General features: G+C 50.3%; 1 protein-coding gene across 1 annotated transcript; it reads right to left on the bottom strand.

Annotated features, from left to right (window-relative positions):
• Positions 1-2,737: 2,737 nt before the first annotated feature.
• Positions 2,738-17,959, bottom strand: LOC118212142 (leucine zipper putative tumor suppressor 3). Its single transcript, XM_035389772.1, is given in 8 exon segments — positions 2,738-4,294; positions 4,296-4,418; positions 5,455-5,685; positions 6,063-6,383; positions 7,494-7,942; positions 8,009-8,114; positions 8,487-9,269; positions 17,716-17,959. Coding segments are annotated over 7 exon segments (2,550 nt in total). The 5' UTR covers positions 9,231-9,269; positions 17,716-17,959; the 3' UTR covers positions 2,738-3,718.
• Positions 17,960-22,430: the final 4,471 nt, after the last annotated feature.

Here is a 22,430-nt window from a genome sequence, read left to right as displayed (position 1 = left end):
CCCTTCCCTTTGTTTACATGTCGATCCCTCCTTTTCCTCCCTCATCTCCCTCTGGTCCGAGTTTTTGCAGTCTGACCACGACAGGATGTCAGGAAAGCCACTCTAATGAGATCCAGCCTGGGGCCAAAAGACGGGATCGAAGCTCAGAAATTTGGGTCCTCCTGATGGGGTTATGAACTCAAAAAAACATGCCCTGGTTTTCAGCAGCGCACACGTCCACAGTCCGAGTCCGCTGTCCATGTTTATTTAACGCTGCAGGGTAGGAGTGCTAATCTAGGATCAGGATTCGTGCGCCCACATCCTAACCGCACCCATTACGAGCTATAAAGGAAAAAACTGATCCTAGATCAGCAGCCCTACTCTGAGATGCTTTATGAATACAGGCCAGGATCTCATGTCACACACACACACACACACACACACAGTATCTCTCTCTCTCTCTCACACACACACACACACACTCTCTCTCTCTCACACACATACACACTATCTCTCTCTCTCTCACATAGGCACACACACACACACTCTCTCTCTCTCACACACATACACACTATCTCTCTCTCTCTCTCACATAGGCACACACACACACACTATCTCTCTCTCACACATAGGCACACACACACACACACACTATATATCTCTCTCTCTCTCACATAGGCACACACACACACGCTATCTTTCTCTCTCACACACACATGCATACACAAAATCCCCCTCTCTCACACACACACACACACATGCGCACGCGTGCACACACACACATGCACTCCGTCTTTCTTTCACACACAATTGCACTGATCCCATGTCACTCAATGGCGCCTTCTAGAGGGAGAAGTTCTTAATATATAATTTCTATATATAATCTCCTTTTATATCCACAATTTCCTTTTTTATGCATTTTCTCTCTGCTACGTCTGAATATTACCACCAGCCAATCAGAACCTCTGGCTCCGCTGCTATCTGCTGCTGCACGTTACTGTTGTCTAACACAGAATATCAGCTTCATTGACCAGCTCCCACACAAACATTCACTAAACCCACAGTTCCCCCAGGAATAATAAAGCAAGGACAGCAGTTGTGACATCACCTTTCCAAGAGCAGCTCCACCAATCACAGCATACGTTGTTAAAAAACCAATAGGGCAATGCTGACAGTGATTGGTGGGTGGTTTTACACTAAGCCTCTGGGCTACACTTTCTAGCTCTCCTTTCTGGCTGGTGTAGATTTCCTATGGATATTAGCTGGAATTAGAATCCACCAATCAGCAGCGGCATTGTTATTTTGATTGTTACTAATATACTCTGTGATTGGTGGCTCTCCACTCCGCCAGGTGACATCACGACTGTCTTGTTCCAGTTTTGTCATCCCTGACTTGCCCTACTTTGCACCCAAAGAAACATCAATATAGATCAAGGTATTACATTAACAAAGTGAAGCCTTTTTTTTTGTTCGCTATCACTGTTCAATACAAAGAAATGCGAAAGTCATTTTCAAGTAATTCTTCCTTTGATTGGGAGCCCTGTGTAAGCATTCTGCCCCCTGGTGTTTGTCTTCAGTCACTGCAGCCGCTGACAGTGCAAGAGAGACATGCTCCCTGGTGTCCCTGAAAAGCAGTAGTGTCCACTGAACGAGATGCGCAAATGCAAGCTCCACATCCACCGCTACAAGCTAGTGCCATCGCCACATCCGCCGCTATACACTAATACCATCCCCACATCCACCACTATATGCTAATGCCATCCCCACATCCACCACTATATGCTAGCGCCGTCCCCACATCCACCACTATAAGCTAGTGCCATCATCACATCCACCACTATACGCTAATACCATCCTCACATCCACCGCTAGGCTCTAACGCCATCCTGCTGTCCACTGAAATGGATCGCACATTGCCCCCATTGTCTGAATTTGACTAATGTCACATCCTATCAAAGCACATAAGTAATATCACACTGCCCACCTCACTTAAAGTCCCATCCTTTATACCTGAAATGTGCTCCCCCCACCTTCTCCTAAGACCCCTAAAACTCCAACATCCCTGATATGCACTATAGTGCACTTTTGTCCCCCCCGTCCTGAAACACACAGACATATGCTCCCCCCCCCACCACAACCCTACATCTTTCCTTCCCTCTTCCCCCCAGCACACACTTTTCTTTGTTCATACATCATATGGACATGCTCCTGAGTCTCTCCCATGCGCTAAAAATGATTTGCACCATCTAAAACTCCTCACGGTCACTACACCTTCTACAGCTACTCTAATACCAACAAACTGCCATGCCCCAGCTCCCCTCGAACCAGAAAAGTACTGGAACTGCTGTCGCCCCGGAGGATGTGCCCGACTGGGGAATTTTGTGTTGTCTTGGCACCACCAGACCACAGGGGGGCACTGTCATAGTGTCCTTTGGTCTCGCCCAAGGGAGTGCTCTGCGTGACTTCTTCAGACTAATCTGGATTTGTTCTCATGGCCTGGAGAGCCCTGAGCAGGTGTGAACTATCTGACTCCAGGTTTCAGGACAGGTGTGAACGATCTGACTCCAGGTTCTAGGACATCTGTGAACGATTTTACTCCAGGATCTAGGACAGGTATGAACGATCTGACCAGGTTCCAGGGCAGGCGTGAACAACCTGACTACCGGTTCCTGGGCAGGTGTGAACTATCCGACTCCAGGTTCCAGGACAGGTGTGAACAATCTGAATTCCGGTTCTAGGACAGCTGTGAACGATCTGACTCCAGGATCTAGGACAGGTATGAACGATCTGACCAGGTTCCAGGGCAGGCGTGAACAACCTGACTACCGGTTCCAGGGCAGGTGTGAACTATCCGACTCCAGGTTCCAGAACAGGTGTGAACAATCTGAATTCCAGTTCCAGGGCGTATGTGAACTATCCAAATTCCGGTTCCACTGCAGTCTGACACACCATAGGAATTCTGGGCCAGAGATACTGTACCGAGAGTTATGTGGTGGGACTGGTAAATATAACCACAGACCTCCCTGACAGTGATCAAGCAACCTTCTTGCATGAATGGTGTCATTGTACGCGTCAGTGTGTGTGTGTGTCAGTGTGAGTGTGTGTCAGCGTGTCTGTGCTGAAGTCTTCCTTTGGAGGAGATATTTGCATGTCAGTATCCTGTGTGTACGAGCTGGTAATGTTGAGCCAGTTGGACAGGAGTATTAGAGTCAACTTCAGTGTTAGTGTAAGAGCATCAGTGTTGGAGTTTCACTGCTGAAGTGTGTGTGATCTGTCTTAACTTCAGGATTCCCTGCCCAAAAATCCCAGCCTCCCCTGCCTTGTGCACTGCCCGCCCCAGACGTCCATTAGTCCTGCCCCAACAGTCTGATCACACTGCCCCCCTCTTCCTCCTGAGACCCCCCTCCAACCCTCAACTTTCACCCCTCTGTTGGTGGTTCCTTTGGCAGTGTGTCCTAGGACTGCCAAGCAGACTGGCAGATGTGATATTAAACTGCATCAAACTGTGTTGAAGGATGGATTTTGGTACTGTAGGATAACTGCATTGAGCTTGGACTGTGCTGAAGGATGGATATTGGTACTGTAAGACTGTATTGAGCTTGGACTGTGTTGAAGGATGGATATTGGTACTGTTAGACCGTATTGAGCTTGGACTGTGTTAAAGGATGTATATTGTTACTGTAAGACTGTATTGAGCTGAATGTGTTCTGGAGGGGCTCAATCAGGACACTCCCAGGTCCTAGATTTCCGTGGACTCGATCCTCTCCAAGCGGGAGGGGATGGGCCAGGGCGGGGCCAGCTGGTGCATGGCGGGGGGCTTTTTGTCCTCAGTGACGGGGGGCGGGGAGAGGGAGAGCGGGAGGGGGAGACTGAGGGGCAGGGGGGCGGGCGGCGGTGAGGTCGGGGAGGTGGCCAGCTTGGTGTTGAGCTCGCCCATGCGCTGCTCCAGGACCTGGTTCTTCTGCAGCATCTCCACGTAGTTGACCTGCAGCTGGGCCTGGTACTTGAGCACCCGCTCCTTCTCGCCCTGCCAGGTGTGGCGCTCCTGGGCGAAGGTGAGCGCCTGCCGCTCCCGCTGCTGCCGCTCCAGCCGCAGCTCCCCCTGCAGACGCTCCAGCTGCCGCCGCAGGCTGCCCGCCTCCTGCCGCTGGACCTTGGCCTCGTCTGACTGCAGGCTGAGCAGCGCGTCGCCCGGGGGCGGGGCCAGGGACGGGGGCGGGGCTGAGCCGGGGGGCGGGGCCGGGGGCGGGGGCAGGGCGGCCACTGCTGCCGCCGCCGCCGCCTCTGAGGGGCTGTGGGGGGAGGGCAGTCCCCCCCCGGGTCCTTCCCGCTGCCCTGGCCCCGCCTCCAGCCCTGCCCACACTCAGCTCTCCCAGAGCCCGCTTCAGTCCCACTACCTCTGCCTCAAAGACTCCCAGCTTGTCCCTCAGAAGGGACACCTGAGAACAAAATGGGATAAGAAAGAGAAAGAGAGAGAGAAAAAGAGAGGTTATCCCATGAAAAACCTATGCTTGAAACAAGAGCTTCCACTCCATGCAGAACCTGGTGTGCCCCCCCCAGACAGGGGTGGGAGGGGGCCGCAGCGCTGGAGGGAGCGGGAGCTTGAAACTTGTGAAAACCATGTACCTCCCAGATATTACATACATTTTAGACTAAAGTTGGATACCTTCTCACATTTAACAACTCTTTTCTAAATGACTGGGCTTTCAGTGCACCAAGTTAAAACACTAATGATTTCTCATAGTCATAGAAAATCTGTCTGCAAATGCAAACAGCAAAACATCTTGTAATGTTTGATAGGCATTAGTTGAGGGATTATATGTGTAAGTGTTAAACCAAAGCTTGTGTGAGTGAGTACATGCGTGTGCGTATGTTTGCAGCGATGGTCAATGTGTGGGTCTCTCTACATGTGAGTATCACTGCAGGCTACCTGCATTAAAGCAAGTGTGTGCCTGTGGATAATGAGTATGGCACTGTAAGCATGTGACCTAAGAGATGAGTGTGCTTGAACATCACCGCTATTCCTGTACGTGTGAGTATGAGCAGGTGTCAGTGTGTGACTGTTAGTGTGCGGGTATTCCTGCCCATGTCAGTGTCAGGCTAACCACTTTGTTGCTCAGTCTCTTTGTTCCTGCCTGTCTGTTCCTCAGTCTGTGTCAGTCCTTTTTCTCAGTCTGTGTGTCTCTGCTGTTCCTGAGTCTCTGCGTCAGTGCTGTTCCTCAGTCTCTGTGTCAGTGCTATTCCTCAGTCACTGTGTGTATCAGTGCTGTTGCTCAGTATTTTATCTGTGTGTATGAGTGTTGTTCCTGTGTGTGTTTGCGGGTGTCAGTGCTGTGTCTGCGGGTGTCAGTGCTGTGTCCGCGGGTGTCAGTGCTGTGTCCGCGGGTGTCAGTGCTGTGTTCGCGGGTGTCAGTGCTGTGTCCGCGGGTGTCAGTGCTGTGTCCGCGGGTGTCAGTGCCGTCTCTCTCTGTGCACCTCGGTCAGTGTTTTCTGCAGCTCCCCCTCACAGCGCTCCAGCTCCAGGCCCTTGCTGCTGTAGGAGTCCTTCAGCCCCAGCATGGTCTCCTCCCTCTCCTTCAGTTGGGCGTTCAGCTCCTTCAGCTGGCCCCTCAGGGCCACCATCTCCCCCGCCCGCTGGGTCACCTCCGCCTGGCTCTCCCTCAGCTGTTGCTTTAGCAGGGAGATCTCCCCCGCCTTCTGACACACCTGGGCGGGGTAGACCACAGGAGGGGGGGGGGGGTCACCACAAAGTCATATCACAGTTATAGGAGGGCAATTGATATGGACATAGGTCTAAATAAAGCCACAAATATATTTGAGCTCCATCATCTGCTCCCTAGTCTCCTCTCCTCCTATTTAGTCTGCTCCATGCAAATCCCCCCCCCCCCCCAACTACCACTTGATCTCTTCAAGGCAAATCCCCCTTTTCAGTTCCCACTTGGTCTCTTCCAGGAAAATACCCCCTCATCTTCACCTCCCACTTGGTCTCTTCCACACAACCGCCCAACATACCTCACACTTCATCTCTCCCGGGCAAATCCCCCCCCCCCCAATTGGTATCTTCCAGGCAAAACCCCCCTCACCTCCCACTTGGTCTCTTCCAGCCGGGGCAGGATGTCGGCCTGCTCCTTCCTGTAGTCCAGGCACTTCCTCTCCAGGTCCTCGCGGTGGGCCAGCAGGGCGGCGATCTCGTCCTGCAGCCGGCGCTTGTCCTGCTGCAGCCGCGCGATCTGGGCCTGCAGGGCCTGCTGCGTGCGCTGGGCGCGGCGGGACACCTGCTGCAGCCGCGCGGCGTAGTTCTGCCGCAGCTCCTCCATCTCCCGCTCCCACACCCGCTGCTTCTCCTCGAACACCTGCACGATGGCCGCCTCGCTCTGGTCCAGGTTGCGCCGCATGTGCAGCACCTGCGAGGGGGGAGGGGGCGGAGCCACAGGGTTCACGTCACACCTGGACCCGCAGCTACATCTGAAAGTGCTTAACAGTTTAGACACCGCGACAATTCCTGTAGATTACTGACTGTTTTAAATGAAACCACTTTTGCTTATTTTTACTGAAACTACAGTAAAAAATGTTCTTTTGTATGAATGGATGTTTTGGATAATTACACAATTTGTTGAAAATTCTCGGGTCTGCAGGAGTGCCTTAAAACGTTTTACCAACATGTACATACAGTGTGTGCACCTCCCAGAATAATCCCAGCCACCTCAAGTGCATTGTTTTGATGCCCCAAGGCCTTATCTATTCATTCCACACTCCCTTCTACTGTCCAGTCAACACTACCTCATTATCCTCCCTTAAGAACACAGTTTCAGAAAACCTTACCGATGGCTTTCAGGTTATGTGTATGTTTTAGCCAGTGCGAAAAAAGTATGGAGGAAACAGCAAACCTGTTTATAAACTCACCAAACCAGTTTTCCCAACGGTCAGAGCACGGAGCAGACTATAAACCAAAGTGGTCGTTTATCTGCTCCCTTTCCAAAGTATCAAATGTATCCTTTGTTAATCTTCACAGGAAAATAAAATAAAATCTTTGCATTTTTATCCGACACTACAGTTGAGAATCTTAGCACAGCCATACTATCTCAAAATTAAACCACCATGATGGCAATTTGTGACAGCGTATGTGAGGGCTGCTTTGGGGTCTCCCAGTGTTCATTAAAAAAATCCTTCACCAACCCCCGGCCAACCCACCCTCAGCTTCTGACCCCAAGAGAGCAATGATGCATCATGGTTAATGTAGTCCATATGAGAACCACATGATTTTCCACAGGGAAAAAATCAAATTGGCCTGGATTACACCAGAATAATCTCAAAATTAGCTAAAACTATATTTTAAAATTGATAAACAAACTAAAAATACTAGAGACTGTCTAGCCTGTAGGTAATCAGAGCATTAGGTACAATTTAGTTAGAAAAATGGCAAGCATTGTTGGGCTGAATGGCCAGTTTTCATCATTATATTATGTTATGTTAAATATAATTTTAGTAACCAGCCCCCCCCCACACACACACACCTCTTGCTCTCTCTCCCACAGCCTGTCCTCCAGGTCCTGGATGATGTCATCGGAGGAGGGGGAGGGGCGCAGGGGCCCGGGGGCGTCGCTCAGGTGGCTGAGCCGCTGGTAGGAGGAGGAGCTTTTCCCGGAGGAGGAGCGGCCGCTGTCGGAGGTGCTCAGCCCGTTCTGGTACCCGGGCTTGTCCAGGGCGGCGGTGCCCAGTCTGTTGATGTGGCTGGTGGAGGCGCTGAGGGGGCCCAGGGGGTGGGGGGGTCCGTAGCCCGACCCCGAGCCGGCGTACGTGGGCAGGCTGGTCAGAGAGTTCCTTCCCGAGTCAGAAAGTCCCCCCTGCCCCCCGCCCCGAACCCCTCCCCTGCCGCCACCACCCCCTCTTCCTCCTCCTCCCCCTCCTCCTCCACCTCCACCACCCCCTCCTCCTCCACCCCCACCCCCACCACCCCCTCCTCCTGGACTGTCCGGCTCTCTGTGGCCCCCGGTCATGCCGGGGGCTCCGCTCCCTCCAGCGCTGCGGCCCCCTCCCACCCCCGTCTGGGGGGGGCACACCAGGTTCTGCATGGAGTGGAAGCTCTTGGGCACCACTGGCTTAAAGGCAGAGGGACGTACCAATCCATCGTTGTTCTGGGGGGGAATCATACAAGAGGAGGAGAAAAGGAGGGAAGCATTAATATAACACAGAGTGCCTGTTTATAAAACATTTCCGCTGAAATTAACCGATAGGTAGCAATACCACAGTAACTTGGTGTAATAATTGTTATATTTATTGTATTTACATGGTTTTAATCACAATTTCTAAAATAACAACTTACAAGCAGAGTAAATGAGCCATTTTGTACAGTACAACTATTGTACTGCACAGCCTGGGAACACGGACGGTATCAAAATTGGCCACATGAATCTGAAAATCACTGAAAAATTTTCTAAGCCTGTGACCGTTTGGCCTGTCTGTGGTGTACATCACACACCACACCAGCGCCTCCCCTTGGGGCTCACCTGCTCCAGCTTGCCGGACACGGGCAGGATTTTGGGGGGGTTGTTGTTGTCCAGCTTGGCCCCGGGGGGCTCCCTGTACTGAGGGGGGGGCCCGCCGTTGTTCTTCTCATTGTTGAGCGTCACGTTGTTCCCGCAGATGTCCAGTCCCATGGCCCCCTGAGGCGGGACCTCCCGCCGCCCCGCCCCGTTCAGGAACAGGGCGTTGGAGACCAGCCGGTTGCCGTTGGAGACAGGGCGGTTGCCGTTGGCGATCGGCCGGTTGCCGTTGGAGACTTGGCGGTTGCCGTTGGAGACTTGGCGGTTGCTGTTGGAGATGGGGCGCTCGCTGTTGGGGGCGGGGCCATCGCTGGGCAGCGGGGGCTGGTCGACGGTGTAGGTGCGGTCAGTGGTGTAGGTACGATCAGTGGTGTAGGTGCGGTCGGTGGTGTAGGTGCGTTCGGTGCGGTCGGTGGTGTAGGTGCGGTCGGTGGTGAAGGTGCGTTCGGTTCGGTCAGTGGTGTAGGTTCGCTCGTCGCTAGAGGCGGTGCTCTCAGAGCCGGTGGGCGGGGCCGGGCGCTCGGTGCTGTAGCTCCGGTCCTCCAGACCGCGGCGGGTTGGCGGCGGGCCCCGTGGGAGGCTGTTCTGGGTACGGGTGCCCACGCTCCTCATGGCGAACTCCTGCTCGCCAGCCACCCCGCTACCCACGCTGCCCATCCCGGGTGGGGCGCCCCCCTCACTCGACCGACTGCGCTCCAAGCGCGCCATGGCGGGATGGGATGCAAGGCCAACCAGCGGGCGCACACACTGCAGGGGGGAGGGGGGCACATAGTCAGACCACTGTATAGGGCAACACAGTCAGTCTCCTCTATAGGGCACCACACAGTCAGTCCTCTCTATAGGGCAACACACAGTCAGTCTCCTCTTTAGAGCAACACAGTCAGTCTCCTCTATAGGGCACCACACAGTCAGTCTCCTCTATAGGGCAACACACAGTCAGTCTCCTCTACAAGACAACACAGTCAGTCCCCTGTATAGGGCAACACACAGTCAGTCTCCTCTATAGAGCAACACAGTCAGTCTCCTATATAGGGCAACACAGTCAGTCTCCTCTATAGAGCAACATAGCCAGTCTCCTCTATAGGGCAACATAGCCAGTCTCCTCTATAGGGCACTACACAATCAGTCTCCTCTATAGGGCAACATAGCCAGTCTCCTCTATAGGGCACTACATAGTCAGTCTCCTCTATAGAGCAACACAGTCAGTCTCCTCTATAGGGCACCACACACTCAGTCTCCCCTATAGAGCAACACAGTCAGTCTCCTCTATAGAGCAACACCCAGTCAGACTCCTCTACAGGGCAATACACAGTCAGTCTCCTCTACAAGACAGCACAGTCAGTCCCCTGTGTAGGGCAACACACAGTCAGTCTCCTCTACAAGACAGCACAGTCAGTCTCCTCTATAGGGCAACACACAGTCAGTCTCCTCTACAAGACAGCACAGTCAGTCTGCTCTATAGGGCAACACACAGTCAGTCTCCTCTATATGGCAACACAGTCTGTCTCCTCTATAGGGCACCACACACTCAGTCTCCCCTATAGAGCAACACAGTCAGTCTGTTCTATAGGGCAACACACAGTCAGTCTCCTCTACAAGACAGCACAGTCAGTCTCCTTTATAGGGCAACACAGTCAGTCTCCTCTATAGAGCAACACAGTCAGTCTCCTCTATAGGGCAACACACAGTCAGTCTCCTCTATAGGGCAACACACAGTCAGTCTCCTCTATAGGGCAACACACAGTCAGTCTCCTCTATAGGGCAACACAGTCAGTCTGCTCTATAGGGAAACACACAGTCAGTCTGCTCTATAGGGAAACCCACAGTCAGCCTCCTCTATACATATGTGTGCATATGTGTGTATGTGTATATGTGTGTGCATCTATACTTTTATACATGTATGGGGGGGTTGTTACTCTTTTCTCTCTTTTTTCCTCCTCTTCTGGTTGTCAGGGTCATTGTCATTTTGTATGTATTGCTTTTGCAACACAAGATTACTTGTCATGCAAATAAAGCAAATTTGAATTTGAATTTGAGAGACAGCAAGGGAGTGAGAGAGATTTCTTTTCCTCCCTTTATTCCCACTCTCAACACACCAATGACATTACATAAATAAAAAACAAAGACACAAAATAAGGCGAGAGGGATAGAGTGGGTGATAGAAAGAGAGAGAGAGAGAGAGAGAGAGACAGAGAGTCAGAGAGACAGACAGAGAGAGAGAGAGAGAGACAGAGTGATAGAGACAGAGTGAGAGAGAGAGAGAGAGACAGAGTGATAGAGACAGAGTGAGAGAGAGAGAGAGAGAGAGAGAGAGAGAGCCTAAAGATGGAAGATTCTCCTTTCTCTCTGGGCACATAATCACACTTACAGAGCCAAGTCCTGTAGAACTTGTGCCCTCGGCTATACTCTGTACTGTTTATCACACAGCAGACTGTTTCACGCACAGTTTCCACCTTAGAGTTACGCACCTAACTTTATACATTAGCTTCTCCATTTCAGACATGCTCAACATCTGAACTTTTAAACAGTTCAAACATGGAAACCTTTTGGTAAAATTTAAGTCAAATTGCATTACCGTACACCACAGCAAAATGCCCAACAATGCTCTTCTGTAACTCATAGCCCGTCATATTCTACAACAGGGTCAGGTAACCCTGATCCTAGAGTTGCGGAAGTGCTTCTATTTTTTAATCTTAACCTCTGTCTACATAAATGGATCAGTCATGTGGCTTCACAAATGCTGGTGACTGTGTTCTGGATGTATTCAGTGCTGCATAATGAGCTTCTGACCCTTGCAATGTAATAATTCCATAAAGTAATAATCAAAGGTATTCTTATCTATTTTTTAGATTATCTTATCTATTTTATTTATCTTATCTATTTCAAGTATTTACTTTAAAATGGCCACTTTTCAGTACATACACAGGTAGGCTTGCCATGCACTGCGACAGTCTACCTGTGTCCAAGGCTGCATCAGACAGGGCTGCACACTGCGCTACTGTAATGACACCCAAAGCTGTGAAAAACGAACTGAAATGTAACTGAAATATTCAAACAATCATGCGTTCTAAAGCACGGTAACTGAAAAATGATGTCATACTCAACAGGCCAGCTTTGGAGCCGGGTCATCCTCCCTTAACGTTTAAAGTGTGTGACCGTGTCATACTCCAGAACACTCAAACCGTGCAACTGTGACAGGGCTCGTCACACTTTGAACTTTGTAACTGCGACACGCTCCTCAGGATCACGCAGAACAGCGTGGTGTTGTGCATGCTGCACCGCTGTTTGCCACAGCGCTACGCCGTGTTATTCACCAAACTGCTCCCCTCCTCACTGGTCCCCCGACTCCTGTTACCATCTGGGGAGGTACAGACGGAGGATGAGGTCACCCGAAATACTCCCAACCCCGCCCCCCCTCACCATGGTGATAAGCACCTCTTCGGTCGCAGCTCATTCTCTCTCTCTCTCCTTTCGTTTCTAAAAGCATGTGGGGGGTGGGGGGGGGGGGGGGTGGCTCCTTCTGAAGCATTGGGGGAAGGGGGGGAAGCAACAACTGAAGACTCAGGACAGTTTCAGTTACATCGCCGTAACAACGCTGTCTTCTCCACCACCTTCCGAACGGGGTGCAGACAAAAGTTTAGATGTCATTTCAGTCTAAATGGAGAGGATGTGCTATTTAATGACGGGCAGTAACCGTAACGCTGTAATGCTGCAACACAGCATGCATGGCTTTGGTCTGCAAAAAACACGCATTACCACGGTTACAGAATCAGACTCACCGCACAGTTTAACAAAGACCATCGGGAACAGCCGACCTGCTGCGACTCCCCTCATCTTCTATGAGGCTGCTCAACCGTCAATCAAACAAAATAAAAATTTCAACCCCTTAATCTTTAGCCTCTCTCTCTCACTCTCTCTGGTTCCCCTCAGTGTAGCTTGCTTTGATTAAATCTGCTATATCAACTGAGCACACCACTGCAGTTACATACATGACATAACTGCACTGCCAGATATTCACTACCGATGAGAGACGTGTTTCATTAGGTAGTAAAAGTGTACAGCAGGAAATAGTTACGAAGAAATAAATTATATTTGAAGTGAATGAAGTAAAAGATGTAGTTTGCACACAGTGGATATAATTACTACAGATGCACACATACATGTACCAACAGGTATTTAATAAACACAATTAGAATTATAGACAGCATAGTTAGCTGGAAATTCATAAACATTCATAAATACCGTGCTGAGAACACTTACTGTGTCCGAATAATCCTCTCTGGGTCCTTCCTTCTGCTCTCCCTTCCCTCTTTTCACTTTCTCTCCCTCTCTCACCCACACGTAGCCTGCGCTGTGATTGGCTGGGAGAATGCGTGGCACACCTGGTGCTTTGATGTATTAACCCCTTACTTTCTCTCTCAAGCATTGTCTCTCTCTCTTCCTCTCCCTCTCTCTCTCTCTCTCTCTCGCGCACACACACACACACACACACACACACACAAACAAAGCAGTGTGTGCATGTTCATACGCATGCCAGTGTGTGTGTGCGCGCATGCGTGAAAGCATGAATGTGTGCTCCATACACATTCCATTGTGAGCGTGTGGATTCATGTAAACGCCAATGTGGCGTGTGTTTATGTTCACATTTTTTGCTTGTGTGTGTGTGTGTGTGTGTGTGTGTGTTCCATGTTCTAGTATTCAGCCAGTTCAGGAAGAGAACTGAAATTCAGTTCAATTTCCTAAATTAAGTGAACTGTAGAAGGACCCAGCCCTAGTACATGCATAGTGACACACAGTGATATACACCCCAGTGTGTGTGTGTGTGTGTGTGTTGTGTGTTGGAGTAGGGTGTCAGTGGTGCAAGTAAGCCACTGCGTGTGTACTGTGAGTGTGTAAGTGTACATGTGATAACACAGTCGCATGTGTACAGCATGTAAATGTGTAATTGTATGTGTGTGTGTGTGTGTGTGTGTGTGTGGCAGAGTGTGTATGTAACATCTGCCAGTTTATGTGTGAGTACGCAAACTGTGTGCGTGAGTGTATGTAGGAGTGCATACCTATGTGCGCACTGAGTGACCGTGTGTGAATGCACATGCGAGTGCACACAGTTTGCATCGTGTTAGCGTGTCAGTGTGCGCAGTGTGCAAGTCATATCTCAATGTAGCGTGCAACAGTGTGTCAGTGTGCGTGTACACACCGTGTGTGTAACTGTCTGTAGCTAGTGCGTAGACTGCATGTCAGTAGGTCAGAGTTAGTAGGCTATGGCATCGTGGGAGCACCTTGTGCCTGCACATTTACCGCAGAACAGAAGGTAAGATGGGTGTGGATGGGCATATGGGTCAGTGTGATACTGTGCGTTACTTAGCTTTCTTGTATTTGAGGGTTATACCCCCCCCCCCCATTTTGCTGTCTGCGGGGCCATTTGCTTTAGCAAGACTCTCTTCACATGAGTCAGTAGCAGCTGAACACAGAAACCATCTCTTATTACGGGACCACACCCAAAGGGGGCGGGGAGGGCGTAGAAATCTCAGTCTGCCATCAGACGAACATTGACCTGCAGATAAGGCTCATGTTTACAGGGTAGATTGGACTGTGCCCACACCTTTCTCCTCCCACCCTCAGGTGCAGGTAAACACCTTTTCTGGAAACCCCTCCCTCTCGCTTTTCCGTGTTCGGCTGTTATTTCCTCGTCTGTCGGCTCGGTTGACTGGCTACCCTCCCTTTCACATTGGTGGATTTTAATCGAATTGGATCGCAGGAGCGGGATCGGATCGCTTCGCGGTGGGCAGAACATCCGAACGCTTTCGAGCTGGGAAGCCAGTGCAGCTGGAACACGCGGTTGCGCGATCTGGCCAGCAGGGGGCACCTCCATCCTTGCAGCTGGGTCTCAATGGCACGTGCCGACACTCCCCTCTCTACCACAGCCACTAGCATTACATCATCGGCCCCATGGTTCTCACTGAGCACGCTCAGTCTCTCTCCATTGCGCGACCTCTCTCACACACAGTAAATACAAACGGGCAGGCTCTCAATCTCCGTCTCTCTCTTTCCCTCAATCGAATGAATATTTTGACGTGAGCAAGTTAACAATCGTGACATCTCTCCTTCACACACAAATACACACGTACATTTTCTGAACACAAGTCCCTTTGATGTACAGACATACTTACAATTCTACACACATGCACACACATACACTCACGTGCACACACACACGCTCAGGTGCATGTGCACACACTCAAACACACATACAAATACACCCGCACTGGCACACACACATACACATACACATGCATGCACACAGACACATGCAAACACACACACACATCAACACACTCCCCCATCTACACACTACAAGCTGCCCCATTTACACACATTACCACCAACTCACTAAATGCTCCCTCATCTACACACTTTACCACCAACACACTACAAACTCCCCCATCTACACACTTTACCACCAACACACTACAAACTCCCCCATCTACACACTTTACAACTGACACACTACAAACTCCCCCATCTACACAATTTACAACTGACATACTACACACTCCCCCATCTACACACTACACACTCTCCCATCTACACCCTTCACCACAACACACTACACACTCCCCCATTGACACACTTTACAACTGGCACATTACAAACTCTCCCATCTACATGCTTTACCACAACACACTACACATTCCCCCATCCACACACTACACACTCTCCCATCTACACACTTTACCACCAACACACTATACACTCGCCCATCTACACACTTTACCACCAACACACTACACACTTTACCACCAACACACTACACACTTTACCACCAACACACTACAAACTCCCCCATCTACACACTTTACAACTGACACACTACACACTCCCCCATCTACACAATTTACAACTGACAGACTACACATTTCCCTATCTACACACTTTACAACTGACACACTACACACTCCCCCATCTACACCCTTTACCACCAACACACTACAAACTCCCCCATCTACACACTTTACCACCAACACATTACACACTCCCCCATCTACACCCTTTACCACCAACACTCTACAAACTCCCCCATCTACACCCTTTACCACCAACACACTACACACTCCCCCATCTACACCCTTTACCACCAACACACTACACACTCCCCCATCTACACCCTTTACCACCAACACACTACACACTCCCCCATCTACACCCTTTACCACCAACACACTACACACTCCCCATCTACACCCTTTACCACCAACACTCTACAAACTCCCCCATCTACACCCTTTACCACCAACACACTACACACTCCCCCATCTACACCCTTTACCACCAACACACTACACACTCCCCATCTACACCCTTTACCACCAACACTCTACAAACTCCCCCATCTACACCCTTTACCACCAACACACTACACACTCCCCCATCTACACCCTTTACCACCAACACACTACACACTCCCCCCATCTACACCCTGTACCATTTTATTTATTTATATACTGTAGCCCTGTGTTTCTCCCAGCCCTGAACCCCTTTATTTAAGTACATCCTGTACCCCTTTATTTATCTACACCAGGGGTCCTCAATCTTATCCAGAAAGGGCCGGTGCGGGTGCAGGCTTTTGTTCCAACTGGGCAGTTACACACCTGATTCTAATAATCAAGGTGCTTAGCAAAGATTCCAAGGGGTTGATTAGTAGAATCAGGTGTGTTACTGCTTTGTTGGAACAAAAGCCTGCACCCACACCAGCCCTTTCTGGATAAGATTGAGGACCCCTGATCTACACCCTATACCCCTGGATTTATGCATACTCTGTACCCCTTTAACTGCTTACTGTACCCCTTCATTTGTGTACACAGTGTACCCTTTATTTATCTATACTCAGTATCCCTTTAACTACACATTGTATCCCTTTAACTGCACTCTGTGCCCCTTTATTTATGTACACACCGTACCCTTTATTTCACTACCCCCATAGTCCCTTCATGTTCACTAATACACCCTTTCACTGCATGCATAATGCACTTTCCCCTAAACAGTGCACCTCACCCATCCACAGAGTCTCTGTACCACGCCAGCTTACGTTCTGCCTGCCTCCCCTACCCCCTCACATGGCACCCCCCCCTTCACCCACAAACCAGCTATTATTAACCTGCACACTGTCAAACCGCACATCGCACCGCTTTCATATGCGTGGTATTTATGCACTGTACTCTCCCCGTCTGCAGCTGTCAGCGCGCGTGCTGTACAGTTCCCGCTGCGCACCCTCCTCCTGCAGCTCCCGCGCGCCACGCTCATATTCATAATACTATGTACCCTTCCTAATCCTCTCTGCTCCTTTACAGATCCCCTTATGGAGCACTGCACCTCTCGCAATGCGCTGTACTGCCGTACATACACAGCCGCTCGCCGCGCTCGCCGTGACGCTCACCGCCCTGCGCTGCTACTACTACTGCACGTAACCCCGCAACTCACTGCAGCTCCGCACCCGCAACTACCCCGAGTACAAAATAAACTCCTCCTGCTACACGGTGTAATCCTCCCTACCCCCACGGACGGTGAAAACCTCAAGCTGCCATGCCAGACAGACGGGCAGACAGACAGAAGGACAGACCCCGCTGATGCGGCTCCTGTCGAAGCACAAAAGAGACCTAACATCGGTCCCTAGCTCGCACCGACCGCGTCAGTCATCTGCCGTGAAGGGTGATGAGCAAATACATTTTAAAAAATCTCTCCTCCGTCTTTCGCACCGTTAACGCATTACATAATGGGTGTCGGTACACGCCACTGATCAGCCCGGAATCGTTAACTCGCATCCCGGAGAGAGAGCGAGCACAGTTTCAACGCTGCGTAGCCTACACGGTAGTGCGCTCTGGTCTGATTCCCGGTCTTACGCCGTCTTTACTTCCACTCGGTTGAGTAATATTAACAAACACGGCACTGCACTTGGTCTCTCCCTCTCGTTATCCCTCTCATTTCATCTCTCTCTCCTCTCAACCTTAGCATCACCCCATCCACGATTCTCTGGCACAACGCAACACGTAAATCGGAATACATAATTGATTGCCCGTGCATGCAAATGCATTTTGAGCATGCAGGTGCATGCGAGCATCGTGCAACGCATCTGGTGTGAGTATTTCTGTGGGCACGAGCGCAGCTTCACCAGCTCACGCAGCGCTCCTGCACTTACTATTAGCAGCGGCGCGGGCAGCGGGCGTGCGGTTCCGAAATGCCACGGCAAAAGACCGCTGCTCCTCGGCTGGCTTCCCCGCCTTGATCCGGTTCGGGGAGGTTGCGGGGAGGTTCTGGAGGCGATGCGTGTATGTGAGTGTGTGTGGCTCCAAAGGCTGCTGCTGCTATCGCCTGTGGCTGAGATGGAGCGATGGAGGAAGCGGCGGCTGCGAGCATCAGCTGGATCACACACCCACCTCCGCCCCGCCCCCTTTGCCACACGCCAGCACCGCCCCCCTCCCCAAAGACCTACGGCGCCTGCGCCGCTGCCGCGCACAATTCAGAACGTGTGATTTTCAGAACCTTAATATCCGTATGTTTCTCTCACTTAAACGATTTTGCGTCTGTGCCCTTTTAGCCCGCCACCAAGACACCTGATTAACCATTTCTATTATTAATTAACGTCATGGTTTTCAATGAAAAGTAGAATCACGTGTCTCAGTGCTGGGTTAAAATGGAAAACCTGTACCCACACTGGCCCTTATGGGAAAAAATTGGACACCACTTCCTTAGAGTGTGTTTCTATATGGGGATAGTTTTAGCTGAGCTGAGCCCCGAACCAGGGCCCAAATTCCGGCTCTGTGAACACAAGTAGGGGAGGACTGTGTGGGCTGGGTGTGCGTGTGTGTTGTGTGTGTGTGTGTGGGGAGGGGGGGGAGGGCGCTGGGGGGTTCAGTGAGAGGTCAGCTGCTGTCCATGGTTCTTTAGCCACTCTAGTGTGGAACCTGTGCCCACCACCCCTCCCATAATGCCATGATATTGGTGCTTCCTGCTTCCCACTTCCTGTTATGCTCCCCAATTCACCGTACCCTCCTGTGGACTAGTTTCAACTCCACATCACATGATTTCTGCTTTCTGAAAAGTACTTGACAGCCGGATGTGATGTTGTCCCCTTCAGAAGCCTCTGGGCATTTTTCCATTCGTGCAGCTCTTAACTCTATACCCTCAAACCCATTCCCTGCTTCTAGCACTACATCCTCAGTCCTCCTTGCACACCTGCTGTGGCTCTCAGCAACATTTTGTATCTTTATGTACTGACTGCTGCTGTCGATTATGACCCCGCTGGCCTGTAATCACCATTGCTCAGTCTAAATGTAGCCTAAAATGGCAGATTCTGTAGTTACGTTAAAGTTCGATGATCTCTGTATGGCCTGAACACAGAGGAAAACAGAGAACTCAATTTTGGTGCATTTGTGGGGTAGTTCTGTGTTTGCTGTGTATTTGTGGAGTAGTTCTGTGCTTATTTGTGTATATGTGGGGTAGTTCTGTGTTTGTTGTGTATATGTGGAGTAGTTCTGTGTTTGCTGTGTATTTGTGGGGTAATTCTGTGTTTGCTGTGTATATGTGGGGTAGTTCTGTGTTTTTTGTTTATATGTGGGGTAGTTCTGTGTTTTTTTAGTGTATATGTGGGGTAGTTCTGCGTTTGCTATGTATTTGTGGGGTAGTTCTGTGTTTTTTAGTGTATGTGTGGGGCAGTTCTGTGTTTTTAATGTATATTTGGGGTAGTTTTGTGTTTGTAGTGTATATTTAGGGTAGTTCTGTATTTGTTGTGTATTTGTGGGGTAGTTCTGTGTTTGTTGTGTATATGTGGGGTAGTTCTATGTTTTTTAGTGTATATGTGGGGTAGTTCTGTGTTTTTTAGTGTATATTTGGAGTAGTTCTTGTTTTTTAGTGTATATGTGGAGTAGTTCTGTGTTTTTAGTGTATTTGTGTGGTAGTTTTGTGTTTGTTGTGTATATGTGGGGTAGTTCTGTGTTTTTTAGTGTATATTTGGGGTAGTTCTATGTTTGCTGTGTATATTTGGGGTATTTAATAATTTATATATTTTGTGGATTTCCTCTTCCCAGATAGCTGCCTTGTTGTTGTTGTTTTTACTCATTGAAACACATCACTAATGCAAGCAGCAAGCTTTCTTCATCAGAGGAATCTATATTCATAAGCTAGCAGAAGGGAACCCACAACCTTATAGTCTGAACACACAATTGTAGTCTCGCCTGTGTCCCAGGTAGTCAGTTCCATTTCAGTGCAGTCAGTTCGGGAAAAGAGATGGGCCACTCAACAAATGAAAAAATACTCATGATGTTTTATGAGGATTTTTCAATTAATAGACTGAATTTAAAAATCAGCTCTGGTCCCAGGATTTCTGTCACTGTAATTCTGTAACATTTGGCAATCATTGGTTATTTTTACCCTCCTTATCTCTAACTCCATTCATAACTGGAGGAAAGTCACAATGTCTCAGCTACACAAAGTCTTTTCACCGCTTCCTGTTTTGCTGATTGTACCCAATGGGCAGCTACATGTCGTGCGCCTCAGTTAAAGACTCTATACAGCCACCAGATACTCAACTCCTGCGCTCCTGTCATCCTCTCTGCTCTTTAACTATAGAAGCTTCTGGAAGGCAACACGTATTACTGGTGGCACATTTAAGTACAGAAGCTCCATCGTCACGGTACTGTACTTGGTCGTGCCTGAGCAAATATATTGAGAAGATGTTTCAAACTGGCTTCTAAGAGAGCATTTGAATGATTAAAGAACAAGGATCTGAGTATCTGGCGTGTGTAAAGAATCTGTGTCTCAGTGCAGTGCACACAGCTGCTGGCTTTGGTCCAGTGGTGGTGCAGCACCATGGAGACCTTGCATCCAGGAGTGTTGCCGTGGGTTACGTCACAAAACGACAAATAATGAGGGCCCACAGGGAGGGCCGCAGACCCGAAGGTGGGGGTGGGTGGGTGGGGGGGGATTTATAAATGGTCTGATTGACAGTCTTTACTGCGCTGTACCACAATGTACAATGAAGAGAAAAAGTGCTGTTTATATATATCAAATGTACTGCACCACAGTACAAAAGATTATGTGTGTCAAACGTGCTGTACTGCGATGGTAAAGACAGAGTTATTTTTTTATGTGTGTCAAAGCTGAGAGTATTAAATCATTTATTTTTTCCACTTTGAGAATCTCATTTGCTACAGCCTTCCACCCTCTTGACCCAAACCTACATTAATTAGTCCCAGACGTGGGAAGCATGTTGGCGGATTTAGACCCTGTTTGGAATAGGAAAACGCACAGACCAGCACAAGACACGGGACCCTGAGAAACTCCTGATGCGGCCCCACGCACGGAGAGAGAGTGCGCACACATCCCCACGTGCGTTGCGTCGCACGTGCACGCCGCCACGGCGGCCACAAACGTGCGCACCCTCATGCACGTAACCCGCTGTGGAGCCGCAACCATGGCTACGCTATGCTAATGTGAGGGCTGACCGACTGACACACAAATATAGCCCATGCTGACACATGGACTAACTCCCTGACACACAAACATGCAGCGCTACGCTATGCTAACACGTGGGCTGACTGACTGACACACAAACGTGCAGCACTACGCTACGCTAAAGCACGGGCTGACTGACTGACACACAAACGTGCAGCGCTACGCTACGCTAAAGCACGGGCTGACTGACTGACACACAAACGTGCAGCGCTACGCTACGCTAAAGCACGGGCTGACTGACTGACACACAAACGTGCAGCGCTACGCTACGCTAATGCGCTGGCTGACTGACTGACACACAAACATGCAGCGCTACGCTACGCTAAAGCACGGGCTGACTGACTGACACACAAACGTGCAGCGCTACGATACGCTAATGTGCTGGCTGACTGACTGACACACAAACGTGCAGCGCTACGCTACGCTAAAGCACGGGCTGACTGACTGACACACAAACATGCAGCGCTACGCTACGCTAAAGCACGGGCTGACTGACTGACACACAAACGTGCAGCGCTACGCTACGCTAATGCGCTGGCTGACTGACTGACACACAAACGTGCAGCGCTACGCTACACTAATGCGCTGGCTGACTGACTGACACACAAACGTGCAGCGCTACGCTACGCTAATGCGCTGGCTGACTGACACACAAACGTGCAGCGCTACGCTACGCTAATGCGCTGGCTGACTGACACACAAACGTGCAGCGCTACGCTACGCTAATGCGCTGGCTGACTGACACACAAACGTGCAGCGCTACGCTACGCTAACTCGCGCACTGACACACATTCTGCACGTGCTCCATGGGCGCTGTCACGAGACTAGCGCGTGTGCACATGGCAGGGTGAGAACATAGCCGCGGCTCAGCTCTTCACACACGCTAATGCTAACAACCCCGCTCATCCTCTCCCTCTCTCCCTCTCTCCCTCTCTCCCTCTCTCCCGGCCGGAACGCCTGAATGTCATCCGACAGGGCTGGATGAAATGGGGAGTCAGTAAACAGACCACCCCTGTCCTTTTGACGTGGCAATCATCTCTATCTCTCTCTCTCTCCTTTCCTTCCCTCGTTCCCTCCGTCTGGGCTATGGTACTCACCGCATTCCTGCATTCAGGTCTGCAGTCTACAGGCACTTCTCTCTTTCCTTCTCTCGCTCACTTTTCGTCCTCTACCTCCTCCTCCCTCTTCCTGCACACCTCCCCCCCCTTGCCCAAAGTGGAACTGTCAGTGTAGCAGTGTTCACACCCCCCCCCCCACCCCACCCCAGTGCAGAGAGAGGCTCGTAAATCGAGTGAGAGAGAAGAGAGCGCACGTAGACAACGCTCATGGGGAGGACAGGAGGAGGTAGCTAACAGCCCTACTGAGGTGTGTGAAAATCAGTCATTTTGAAGGGGAGGGAGA

The sequence above is a fragment of the Anguilla anguilla genome, chromosome 14 (genome assembly GCF_013347855.1).
Source record: "Anguilla anguilla isolate fAngAng1 chromosome 14, fAngAng1.pri, whole genome shotgun sequence".
Classification (NCBI taxonomy): Eukaryota; Metazoa; Chordata; class Actinopteri; order Anguilliformes; family Anguillidae; genus Anguilla; species Anguilla anguilla.
Note: the sequence above shows the minus strand (reverse complement) of the source record. Positions and strands in the feature narration are given on the sequence as shown.